We start from the raw sequence: 13,931 nt of genomic DNA on the forward strand, positions 1-13,931 counted from the left end.
GGGGGGGGGTTGGCAGGTAGGGAGCGCATTGAGGAACCTGGCCTTGGGGCAGCGGAGAGATAAAATCCAGCCCTGCCAAAACTGAAGAGCCATTCTGCCTAACCATTGAATATTCTATATATGGGTGCTACATCAAAAGAGACCTCAGTGATGTCTCATTATAGCCGAGCATGTCTTCCTGATTTATTATGCCCTCCTACACCAGCTCTCATTTCTCAAAATGAGTAAAAAAATGTCTCAAACAGTCTGTGTTGTTCTTTAGCAGTGATCAGTAGCAGAAAAGTCAAGATTTTGGCACCCATTTATAAACCTCTGACCTTATAGCAGGACTTAGAGGATCCTGGTGCTATTCTGTGGGCTGGGTACTAGAAACAATCATTCAGACTGGCGTGACCACAATGAATATAGTACTGCATTGTAAAGTTTATCTGACAGAATGGAATGGAACCAGGATGGAAACATGACATCAACTTATCATAAATACTGCATCTCCAAGCTTTTCTTGCATACCGAATGCAGCACCATAATGCTGCATCCATCATGTGTACTGTTCCCCTATACTTTCTGTAACACAATGAATAAAACAACAGATGTATCACCACAATATGAAGACGTGTCTTCAAATAAAAAAATGGTGCTACTAAATTATTTGTTCCGTAGAATTAAACATATTTTTACACTTCAGTGTTGTCCCACAGCCACCAATATCATTCAAACCTACAATAGAAAAAGACAGTAGGAGGATGACATTTTACATCTGGTTAACTAGGTCAATGGTGGCTAAGGGTTCAGAGTTTCTGGATTGGGATAGGAAGTTGATTTTAAGGGGTATGCTAAGGGTTATAAACAGAATCCATGGAAACAATATACAAACTGAACAAAACACAGTAACACATAGCAAACAATCAGATTTAACCTTCCCGCAGTTAGATTAAAAGAAACGTCAATTCTGATTGGCTACTGCACTCTGCAGCAGGCTAATACTGTTTGTGGTATCACAATGCATCTATATGTGATCCTAAGGAATTGTCAATACAAATTCACATCCAAAACTCAGATTCAAACTTTCTTTTCCTAATGGTCCCTTATTGGTGTATTTTAATATGATTTGTTGCTGGGGGCAATACTGGAAAATCTCTATTTTGATACATAAATACCAGTCCCAACTGACTTTACTTTAAGAAACATACTTAAAACTTTAGTCTTCCCAAATACATTCAATGTATGCGTTCACCAGCAGCTTTTACACTTACTTTCCTTGTCATGTTGTCATATTATTTATGCTGAGGACCAACCAGCCAAAGTTCCTGACATTTGTTCCAATGCCCTCCATTATACACAATTGCTGCAGATTAATATCTATTACTAAGTTATATGCATCAAAGAGTCTTCTAACTGGCAAAACCTAATGAAGCCCTTTTAATTGGTGCAATGAAGAGGTGAGAGAAAAGCCTTTGTTAATCATTATTAGGGCTAAACTGTGGACCCCATAGTGACGTCTTCCTCTCTATACCCGCTCGCCACACCTTTGCTCCTGCTACCCTACATCTAACCCTAAAGTGTATGTACACCCAGATATAGTCTGATCTTAATAGTGTACGGCACATCACTACAAATGCGTTAAAAATAATGTTGAACTACATTTATTTTCCTTGTTCTGAAGGTCATGTGATCTCCATTTTTGTTCCTTGCTTGTCTCCTTACATGGCTTGGGTCAGTGGGTAAGATTAATCTGCAGTGATATCAAGGGGAGAGGTCCCCTTCCTGTGCGGGTCTGGGTAGTAAAATATAACATGGCCAATTGTTTTTTTCCCTAAAACCAGATGGTCAGCAGGTTTCTATGATTATTTTATTTCCTCAGAAATTAACTATATTTGTTCCTCAGTAATTAACAATGGTGCATTTGAAGTCCACCAGGCTTCCTAGAATTGAGGGAGCTATGAAAATATGGTTTGAAAATGTTTTTTATCAAGCGGCCTGATGTGTAATGTACAGCAAATGAAATGCAATAGATCATTGGAGTCTGATATGGCTATTCCCTGGCAGAGCTGAAATGATGTCAAATTAACTTATTATCTTCAGTGTAAATGTGTTTAAACTAATATATCAGAAATTTCCTAGTGCAGAGAACTGCCTGCAAGGAGATTTCTGGGCAGGAAGTCAGCCGTGCATAGCAAAAGAACTTATCACAAGCCAGTTTTATATCAGATATCCTGAGCCCCGGAAACATTCACATGTATCTAGTTAGCTGCAGTATATATACCAAGATTGTATTTTTATTGATTCTACAGTAAATACTGTGAACAAACAGAGATGAGTATATATTAAGCTTGCTATCTCCCTTCCCAGGCTCTGAACTTGAGTTGAAAGTAGTTTCAGTTGGTTCTGGGTATGCCTGATATGATTTGCTCATTGCAAGCCATAAAAATTTTATTAACCCAAACAGACCGGGATGGTTTTGGTTAGATATAGTTTTATCTTAAACTGCATCTTAATACTACTAGTCTCTGTAATTCAGTGCAACCAGGATCCAGATGGCACCTCACAGGGTCACTGGCAATGTACTTCCTGAAGCCTGAGCAATGTAAACTTTATCTCTCTGCTTCCCCTATCACCAATTACAATCAAACTTCCAAAGTAGCTTTGAATCTAATTGGTGACTTCAAGAAACGTCAGTCTTTTGGTATGTGAGACAGCATTTGGGTGTTTGGGAATGCAAGCGGCGTTTCCCAGATCACCAGATTACTCAGAAAAGAGAGTGATACACTGCAGCACTGAAATAAAACTCAAAGTACAGACCAGGTAGACTGTGCTCCTTGTAGGTAAGCCAATATTTAATTTTTAGTTTTTTGAAATGGTTCAAAAGCGGATATCTCTTTAACAGGGCCGAATTTCAATAGCTAGAACCTGTAGTCATATACTGTAGCTCCTTATTTCTGAAAGTCCTGAGTCCATTGAGCAAAGTAAAAGACACCTTCAAAATAAACCCATGAGGGGATCAAATAAAAAATGTTTACAACATAATCCATTAAAGAGAACATTTTCTCTTAGCCCAAATTACCCATTGGCAAGGGCCAACTCCTGTTCTCTAAACTAGAGTAGCCATTGGGCTGTTCTTATAAGGAGTCCAGCCTATGGGTAACAGACGATGTCCCTGGCCAGTCACTCTCAGGGCAATGGTCAGTTAGCTGAGATGCCCTTTCCCAACTTGATCACTATTGTTTCCCTGAGAAAAGGCAGGTGCCTGGAATGACTAGACATTCTCTGTTTATGAACACACAGGTATGTATGTTCATGCAGACAGTACAGCATACAGGTTTTAATGAGAAGGCACTAAAGTAATCAATAGGGATGCACCGATACCAGTTTTTCGGTATCAAATATGAGTATCTTTTGGTGCTCGCCGATGCCAAGTACCGATACTGGTACTTCTGCTAGCATGTAGCCGGCTTGCCGGCCAATCAGGAAGCCGGGCGGCAGGTCGCTATCCGCCGCCCGGCTTTCTGAGTGGCTGGGAAGCCAGCTCCATGTTCCCTTGCGGCACTGCCAGTCAGAGGAAATCTCCCTCTGACCGGAAGTTCGAGTATCGCGGGTAAGTATCGGATCATTTGGGCGAGTATGAGTACTCGCCCAAATACTCAGTATCGGCATTGGTGCATTCCTTCCTTAGTAGCTGGTATATTGTGCTAATAGAGCTTAATATTATAGAGCCATTTACCTCAAACTGCATACAACTGTTTCAGGTTCTTTGGTCATCACCAGTGCAGACCATGGCTTCTATTGTTACAGTTAGGATCAGAGGATGGTATTAATGTTAGGATTTTGGGGTTTGTTATTGGGTTTAGGATACAGTTATGGTGAGGATTAAGAGTCAAGGTCAAGATATGTGTGGCATAAAGGATAACTGTACTTTTTATAAAGGGTAAATGGATGAGTTAGACTAAGTTTTAGTGTTCAGTTGTGGGAAAGAGTATAACAATCAATCTAAGGGTTAGATTACCCATAGAACTACAACCCACAAGTTAAATTTACATCTAATATAATCTCCATGTCCGCAATCCATAAACCCTCAACAGTTTTAATCAGTGCTCTCCACACACTTTTCAAATCCCTCTTGCTAGTTCTCGAACGATGGAGCCACCTAAAGTGCCGTACTTAGGATATTTCCCTGACTTCTGGCATCATTGGCCATTAAGGGCACTCCTGGACAAGGGGTAGTCTGATAAGTGGGGGTTAGCCTAGAAGGAAGAGGGGGTGTATGGTCTAGAGAGTTTTTACTGTGAAGGCAGTATTATAGAATGTATTGGTTTAGGAGTATACAATAATATAATAACACTACTGTGAAAAAAAATTATTAGTTTGAGAACAAATTACTTAAGAATGAACCAAAGAAATCTGGAGAAACGATAGCAGAGAAACAAAATATAGATACAAAGGAAACATGAAGACTGTACAATATATATACATATAAAACATGTTTGGTTTGCATATATATTATTAAATGAGACAATGATTGTAAATTGGATACTATTGCACTAAAGCTATTTCCCTTCATCTTGCTAATCTCTCAGGTTTTCCCAGATCCTAGAGACATGCACGTTTTATTGAGCCATGGGCATATTAAACAGCATTTTGAGTAAAGAATAACAGCTGTAATGGATAAAAAGGCTTCCTATTGATTTTCCAGCAATCCTATCTGTAATCTAGTCATTTGGCACTTTTCAAGGCCAAATGGTCACAGATCTGATCATTTCATCCCATTATGACCTCAATGTATGGAATTGACCTATTAGCTTAGAAGATGGCTCCAGAAATGGGACCAGGCAGGAGGACATGTCTTCTTGAAATAGAGTTCATCCTTTTTATGACCCCAGTTCTACCAGGCTTTACGTTAGTTTTTGCCGCTCTATTCCTATTTCTCATCTGTCTCCAGTAAATTATCAGTTCAATTTTATAAAGGTACTATTAAAGTGGAACAGTGGATAACTTGCTAATTCCCCGTGGGGGATAAGGGGTTTAACATGTACTCAAATAGCACCAACATATTATGAATGAGTACTGTAACCGTGGTATTGCCTCACAATGCCACAGTACATAAAACAGTATTCATTAATCACTGCCCCTGAAGAAGCCTATAATCTAGTGTCAAACCTCATATACAATAAGCACAATTTGGTCACGTGTCAATTAACCTACTGAGATATTTGTGGCAAGAAACCCATGGAAGTGTGTGGAGAACATAGAAACAAATGGTCTTAGTGTCCCAAGTGGGATATGACATCATAGCTGCAAGGCAAGTGAGCTAACCACTTTGCCACTTTGCGTTGGAGATTAAAAGTGGTAAATTGGGGAGAAGCACTCACAGCCCCAGTGGGAGCATAAATACGGTTAAAAAAACAATTCCAAATCATTTCAACCCCTTGGGCCGCAGTCTCAACATTAAAATCTTCTCTAGAATAGAGGAAGATGCTGGGAAGTAAATGACCAGTTGAAGTTTCTCACCTTTTTATTCCTTAAGTCCTGTACTGCGTTATAATTTGTTACTTCAATTTAATGCCTTAAATTAGCTTTCTCTCCGTGAAAAGCTTCCTCCTTTCCCACTGCAGTACTCTGTGCTGGCTGAGATGGTAATAGCCACATCTCTGGTAACTGCCAGTTGTATTGCAAAGTAAGGGAGGGGGTGAGTCTGACCTGGTCTGTTATATGACTGAGAGCAGAGAGTCTAAAGCTGGCCATATACTGTTATATCTTTTCCTTCAACCTGCGGGCTGACTGAAAAAAAAATAATAGATTGCTCCATCCATGCAAAACAGCATGGATGGACGAATCTCCTGCCAGGCTATTGTATTCTGATGGGGATTGGGTGAGCTGCTGTCAGAATACCCAAACAGTGACAGCAGCTGATTGTGACAGCAGCCACCATTATTGTATCTTAAAGTGACATTAAAGTCACACCCCCCCCCCCCCCATGCTGCTTTAAGGACTTGCCTTAAATGATGCCTCTTGATCCAATCATCTTCTTCCTTCCACTTGAATTGAGAAGTCCCTCCAGTGCTGGTGTTGGTCTCTAAACCAGCGCAGACTCATCGGTTCCCACGGTGCCTGTCCGACATGCATGCTCACGGCTGCGTGCATTCACTTCTGCTGTGTCTCTTCTCTTCTGCCTGCCGTAGATCTCTACTGCGCAGGCGCCCGCCCCATCATCCCGCTTGGCCGCTGGAGAAGCTCCAGATCCTCAGAGGGGAGCGAGCGGCGGTTACAAAGGTAAGTAATTACCTTTTTGGTAACTTTTTTATTTTTTTAATGTTTTTGCATCTATTAACTGCTTGCTAGCAGTATATATAGGCGAAAATAGCGTAACGTTTAACTAACCATTTGTGGACCTTTGGCACACCGCACATACCCTGAAAAACGTAATCTAAATGGGCATATGTTATGTCCCCCTTCCTCACTGGCTCCATCTACCAGTAAATCCTGGCTGTCAAAATGACAGCCAGGACTTGTTTCCTATGGTGGGATCAGCTCTTGCTTCTCCTGTGTAATTTAGACACTTGCAAAACAGTGTCTGCATTGTCAGTAAGAGTTACAATGGGCAGCATGTTAGTTACAGCAAACATGCAAGTTTAAAGAAAGAAAAATTAGATAAACTGGGTTCCTATGAAACTTCTTAGTTAACCCTGTTAATAAGTTCTAATCATCCCTAATTACCTGCTTCCTCCCCTTCTCCCCTAACTATTATTTTGCTACTAATTTTATTGTTATATGTATTTTTCTAATCATTATTATTTAAACATTTAAACTTTTTAATTTGTTTTGTGCCCAGTATTGTTCAGGAAAAAGTGCATAATTGAAAAAGTTAAACATTGTGTTATATTTATAATTACAATAAAATGATTTTTTTTCCGTTTATTACAAAGCATGGAAAGGGAAAGTTATTTACAGATAAAATAAAGGCCCTTTTTTCTATTTATTTACAGCAACACTGTTTGCTTTTAAAATAGAGTAACTTTTTTTGGTTTTGTTACACCTTTTCTCTATGAAATCTCTGACTTAAGAAATGTCTGGATTTTAGAGATGCCCACTTATCAATGAGTAGATGAAACCAAACTCACCTGTTGACTTCTCCGCTGTGTGCGCGCTCCAGGACTCGATAATAAGCGAGAAAATCCCCTGTGATAAAATGAGAGGTTTATTGTTTATTGTGCAGGCTTTTGGTAAAACAAAGAAAGACAATTGTACACGATTCAGAGAAAAGTCAACAGCTGGATATGTGTTGGAGTGAAGCAGGACAGACTCAGTGGAAAAAACTAGGTCTCGGTGTAGGTGCATCACCAACCAAAATCATGCTCTTGTCACTTCCCCATCTGTCCTCTTTTGCTTTTATCCCCAAAGCTGACTAGGCTCAGTAAATCTTTGAATTACCAATTCAACAAGTTAGACTACAAACTTAGTAATGGGACAAGAGTGTCGCACTATATGAAATATGCAGAACTGAGCAATCACCTCACCGTGCGTGGAGCATGAATGGAAAATAATCTTCCACCTTTTCCTCTACTCTGTTATACAACTCTCTACATCTTTGTTCTTGTCATTAGAATAATTAGCTAATGACAGTTGACCATGCCTGAAAAAAATATTATGTACAGATGGAATTTTTTTTTTTACATTTGTCTTGGGCTCACAGTATTTTACTGTTTATTTTCCATCCGAAAATAATTTATATAATAATTCTCTACACATTAGAATTTCCTGAATCTGCAAGCATAATGATGCTGATAATATTTGGCGCCATTGTCTGTATATTTTTGCCAGTGTGAGCGATCCTTTGTCCAGTAAGTTTGTTACTGTTAATGGAATTATATTTTGGATGAGTTTTAGACTCAGATTGCGCGGTTTCCCACCGAGATTCCGCCCATGCAATTGTGGACCTGAAAAAAAGCACGTCACGAAAAAAGGTACCTTTTTTCAGTTATTGCTGCGCGGGTGTAACCCTATTGATGATCAATGGGGCTTCGCAGCAAATGCTGTGTGCAACCGCACACGAACGCACGGTCTCGGGATGCGCATCCCGGGATGGCCCAGGTGTGCACCTGGCCTTATGTAATGCTCTTGAGCCAGAATCTACAAACCTCTTAAAGCTCCATTCACACATAGCGGTTTAAAAATAAGCACAGCTTTACGCGCGTTCGTCCGTGTGGCACAAAAACATCCGCATTTTAACATACGCGCAGATTCTGCACCTTTGCGGCTACTACTATAGCGGATCATTTTATTGATACACACATCTTGTCAATAGCAACGTTTCGGGGCCACTCAGGCAGGAGGAAGGGACCCCGAGGGGCCCCGAAACGTTGCTATTGACAAGATGTGTGTATCAATAAAATGATCAGTTTCTAAAGATTTGACCAGGGTGTGCTGGCGATATATTTTACTACTTGAATCTGAAGCAGGGCCATCCGCAGTCACTACAGCACCCACCGCAAGGGACATACCAGTAAGGAGTGCGGTAGGATTCTCCTGTATATACTACAGCCGAAACGCAAGGCATCCGCCCAGAATATCGCGCTTGGACTTTTTTTAATGCCGTGCGGACATCGCACAGGTGTGAACAAGGTATAATGAAATATAATAGTTTTTCTGTTTTGCGCAGTTCCGCTAATGTGAGAATGGGGCCTAAAAGGGGTACTGGGAACATACTTCCTAGAGCACATCTGGTGGTAACTTTCTGCCTATTGTATCGCCAGCCACATTCAAACTATAAGACAGATTTTTAAATCATCTCGGTGGCTGTAAAAAAACAAACTTCTTAGTGTTTACATTTTTACATGATGATTGTTTGGCTATGGCTACACGTGAATGTTAATAGCTTTCAAGCATGACATTGAGCTTCCTGTTGACAGTTGCTGTACTTGAAATAAAATGAATGTTAACAAGGGGTTAAACCAAAGCAAGGTCACAACTGGTGAATGTCTAAAGTGTAGCTGAGTCCCAGTGCTGGCAATTTTGTAGAATTTTGGAGGCATTTAAAATTCAACAGCCATAGACCATTCCCGCCTAATGGTTTTCCGGTTTCAAACATCTAAACACAGATCAACGCCGCTTACTGCACTAGATGTGATGAGGCCCTAAGAAATACGAACATGGCAGCAAATGTAAAGTACGGCTTGTGATCAACATCTAGATGTATTTGTCAGTGAATGAGAAGAAATGTATGCCCTCTGTGCAAATGAATACCATCTGCTAGTTTGTATAATGTTAGAAAATAAAAAAAGAGAACTTGGAGCTAGTAATGTTTTTATACTGGGAGTCACTGACGTTGTATCACACTGCATCTTGGTTTGGGACAATTGCTAGCCATTGCATACAATGCAGCTTGATCCTATACCCCCAACTGCACCCGTGTAGAAAGTGTATAAGCAAAGAATAGGAAGTAAGAAACTTTTATTTCCAGTAGAGTATTATTCTGATATTAAAAGGTCCATCTCCACCCCCAAGCACCCCAGAACTACCACCTTGCGGCCGCTATAGAGCCCAGGACAGAGTTACGCCCCTGCTAAAATAAGTTCTCTTTACAATAATACTACTCAGGTAAATATTGCTTTAGAAAGGTTGAATGATATTCTGCTGTTCAAAGGGTGTTGATGACCAATCTAATATCGTCAATAATCACCTTACATTAGTCAGAACAATTATAAATTAGGGATGTTCAGATAACAAGTACCGTACCCGGTACAAGTACAAGTACAGATACTTTTCGAGCTCCAACACTAGACTAGAGAAAAATTCAAAAGTTAGGAGGCAGCTGTCATTTGTAAGGAGCACACGGAGCTCCTTGGGTTTCCGCATCCCTGATTTAATGTAAGATTTATTTTATATAAATATAGGCACCTATACCATTTGTACAAGTACAAGTACTGATACTTGCCCAAGTACTCACAGATACAAGTACTGATACATTTTTGTTTATTGTCATGTGACAGTTTTTCTAAAACAATACAGACTAATGATTTCAGGACAGTGGAGGCGCACCAGAGCTAGGTCCCAGCTGAAACCGCTGCAAACCTGGTAGTTCTCATGAAAATGCCAAGTATCTGCACTTTTATCTAGACTGGTATTTGTACATCCCTATTATACATTGTTACTTTTTGGCCCTGGGCTACTGACCACTTCATTCAACTTGCATAACTTTCTTAGGTTCTTACGTTACAGGTGCTGGGACATCTCTCAGAATGTACTAAGAAAACGGTATTTGTGTTTATGTCCTGAAATTCAGGTATAGCAAAGGGATCTTTTTAGTTGCAGGGGATCATATTTGAAATGAAGAGTGATTGGACACATCGCAACTTACTTTTTAGATAAACGTGTTTCTAATAAATTTATCAGGGTCTGGATTGCAAGGTAATGAACAATGTGACCTGGTTTCTATTTTGATTATAGAAAATAATGTAAAATAAAAACTTTCTAAAGAAAAAACACAAATACAATTCTAAAAAAGTGTATACACCAGCTCTTTTCCTCAGACCATGTTCCTCTACTCCTACCTAATGTGGCTCTATAGCTAAATTCTGATTTGCATATGATTCATGCATATAGTCTGGAAACCCAAGGAAAACTCTAAATATAATAGTATGGCTTGGAAAAAATACAACTATATAACTATAACTATATAAAGAAAAAACACAAATACAGTTCTAAAAAAGTGTATACACCAGCCCATTTCCTCCGACCATGTTCCTCTAGGCTCCTACCTAATGTGGCTAATGTATAGCTAAATTCTGATTGGCAGATGATTCATACATATAGTCTGGTATCCCAAGGAAAACTCTGAATATAATCTTATGACTTGAAAAAAATACAACTATATCACTAAAGGGCGCTACATGGAAAACAAATGTTTATGAAATGAGAAAAAGGACAAATTAAAAAACACAGGAAGGCTATTGATAGTTCAAAGCCTTAAAACATGAGTTACAGAATAAACACAAGGTTTAAAACAAAAGGAGAAGGTCCTGCATGCCTTTGTCAGGGGGGTTCCTTCCTTTTAACAAAGTCAACATTGCAAAGCCAGCCAACATAAAAGGGCGCTGGTAGATTTCATAACATAAGAATAATAGGTCATGAAGACTAGGGGATGTGTGTAATATATTGAGCTACCACCAGAGGGTGCTGGTAGACAAAGACACAGTACATGGAGATCCCTATCCAGAGGGTTCCTGGTAGGCAGATGTTTGTGGCCGGAGATGGGACCACTGAAAGACAAAGGTTCTATAACCAGAGAAGCTATAATCAGAAGGATGCTGGCAGACAAAGAACATGTGGCATAGGGAAGCATCATCACCCCTCTGGTGGTGCTTCCCTATGTTGGCAGACAAAGAGCATGTGGCATAGGGTAAGACCACCAGAGGGTGCTGACAAAGAAATTACCTTTAACAGGAGTACTATCAACTATGGGGTTCTATGGCACAAGAAGACTCCTCTAGAGGGCACTGATAAGGATTATAGGACAATAGGAAAGCTATAGTTGGGGTTCTTTACAGCAAGGATACTATGACTTGAGATACAACTAGAGGGTGCTAGACAATAGTTCTATAGTCCACAACACTAGATGGTGCTACAAAGAAACTGTGTATTTTACCTAAGCAGTATTAGTTGATGGTTCTAGGTGAACAAAGGCAGTGGGAAGCCTTCAAGGCTATTAAGCTTACAATTATTAAAAGCCTAATTCACATAATAACTATAAGGAGCCAGGAATATGTTTAATGGTCACTTTTTTTAGGATTTATGTTGGTGAAATAGCTATTCCTATGAAACCATTCCGGAACAATTACATTTGAATTACAGGCTTCTCATCAGGCCTCAGTCTACCAGCGCCAGCAGGACCAAATGTTCTACCCCAATGAATAGCTTTCTTATTCATGATCATACTATAGCTCAAATAACCCTCTAGAATAAAAACTGACAACGGAAAAATCTATTGGGAACGAAAGTGTACATCTCTGGCATCTAGCCTGGCCAGTAGCATTTTCCCATGAGATTTTTCCTGGCCATGGGTGTCTGCTGAGATCTTAATGTACCAATGGGCAGTTAGGTCATGATCTGGTCCTCACAAAATCTTTTTACTGCTATTTGTGGGAGTTTCAATTTGCCCACTTAATTAGGAAAATAATCTCTAGCAGTTGTGGTATCAAGCTGGTTCTAGCTTTTAAGTTCTGCCTTACTCTTGAGTCAACAAACTGTCATCTCTATCAGTCAAATGAACAAGATTCTGACTTACTGGCCATTTGAAGTGAAAGGGGATACGTATGGGGGTGCTGGATGATATGGCTTCTGGATCCATGGCCATAAGGTCACTGAGAGCAGTCCCAAATGTGCAGGGTGGATCTGGCGACACCACAGGCTGAGCATGCTTCAAACACAGTCTGAAGAAGATGCGGCAGGAGCGACCAGCCACACATACCCCACGGGGGCTGTTGAATGAGTGGACCTTCAGCTCAAACATACCAGCTGGGTGGACCTGGGGAGACAAAAATTGGACTCATTATAGATACACCAATAACAACAAAAACATTCAGTTAGTTATCTTGCAATTCACATGAGCTTATATTATATGGCAGTGCCGAGAACAATGGTAAAACCCAATAACAGTAACCCAAACCAACCAGTAAGATTTGACTGGTTGAAAGCAGCCAACACAGTGGAAAATGACTGGTCGCTCTGGGCTACCATTACACTTAGTGCATTTTTTGTCCTGTTGAATAAAAAGTCCTATGGGACTGTGTATCTTTGTTCAAAGACAACTTGTGCAGAACAGAAAATGCCCCCAACATGGAATTTGCACCTTGTTAGGGGTACAGCACAATGAGTGCAACATTATCCTTTTTTTAATCTGCATATACAGTACTTAAGATTGATCAGATAATAACATAAAGTACACTAATTTAGAAAATATAAAGTAAACCCCACTGCAGGGTATGGATTATTATTTATTGAAGTATATTAATCTTTGGGGAGGGAGGTGTGCAGCAGTAAAATGCAGGCAGTAACTCATAGCAACTAGAGTTTTGCTCCTCAGTTTGGAGCCAAGAGAACAATGGCCAAGAGATGATCTGTAATTGCTATGGGGATTGTGCTCTTTACACATTATTATTTACTTTATTACATAAGGGCAATGTCCCTGTAACAGTTCAAGCAAAGTAACTAATTAATGAACAATATCAAGTTCACTTCACTGCTGCTATAGTATATATACAGGAGATTCCCCCTGCCCTAGATAACTCAGTGATATGTATAAAGGACCCTTACCCCATTTTATACAAAGGAAAGTTGCAAATAGAGTCACCAAGTCGCAAATTACTTCTTTGCATACTCACCCCTGGCACGGAGAGCATTCCCATCAGGACCAAAGCTAAAAGCATCCTTGCTGTCATCTTATACCCCTTAGCGACTCAATCCGGGATGAAACAAAAGTCCAGTTATGGAATAAAAGTCACAACTGAGTTCCTGCCTTCAAGAGAACAGGGATAGATGAAGCCCACGAGGGTATTCACCCACCAGGACGAGGTAGAAGAGGACACACGGCAGATGGAATTGGTACTAACAGCACCAGGCAGGGCAAATGTCAAGCCAATTACTTCAATAAAGAGAGGGCACAGCTGGCTGATGGAGCTGGGTATCAGATCTGGTGGTTGCAGACAGTTTTTGGTTTCCTTGTGTAATTTTGTAAAGTGTTGGAGGAAAGTTCTGTCCAGGAAAGTTGACTTGTAGAGCTCAGTAAATATCCTTTTCAGACAGGCAGAGGGCTGTGTGACATCGGAAAGGCTCAGATGCTTTGTAAAGCTCAATCCTGTGTGGTCTTTTGTCTGGAGATGTAGCCTGCCTGCACTGTGACTAAAGTTCTCCTAAGTCAGTGCTAGGCTTTTATACTGAGTAAG

The 13,931-nt window shown here is 40.2% G+C and overlaps 1 protein-coding gene across 1 annotated transcript in view; it reads right to left on the bottom strand.

The window, feature by feature from the left end:
- DLL3 (delta like canonical Notch ligand 3) overlaps nt 1–13,454 on the bottom strand; it is a 37,838-nt gene extending 24,384 nt beyond the window's left edge. Inside the window, exons 1-3 of the mRNA XM_018576894.1 lie at nt 13,371–13,454; nt 12,275–12,514; nt 7,113–7,170 (exon numbers count right to left, since the gene is read on the bottom strand). Of these exons, the coding sequence (XP_018432396.1) occupies nt 7,113–7,170; nt 12,275–12,514; nt 13,371–13,427 (355 nt within the window). The 5' untranslated portion in view covers nt 13,428–13,454. The remainder of the gene's footprint in view (nt 1–7,112; nt 7,171–12,274; nt 12,515–13,370) is intronic.
- Nucleotides 13,455–13,931: the final 477 nt, after the last annotated feature.

This window comes from Nanorana parkeri, unplaced genomic scaffold (assembly GCF_000935625.1).
Source record: "Nanorana parkeri isolate BGI_ZX_2015 unplaced genomic scaffold, ASM93562v1 scaffold80, whole genome shotgun sequence".
Lineage (NCBI taxonomy): Eukaryota > Metazoa > Chordata > Amphibia > Anura > Dicroglossidae > Nanorana > Nanorana parkeri.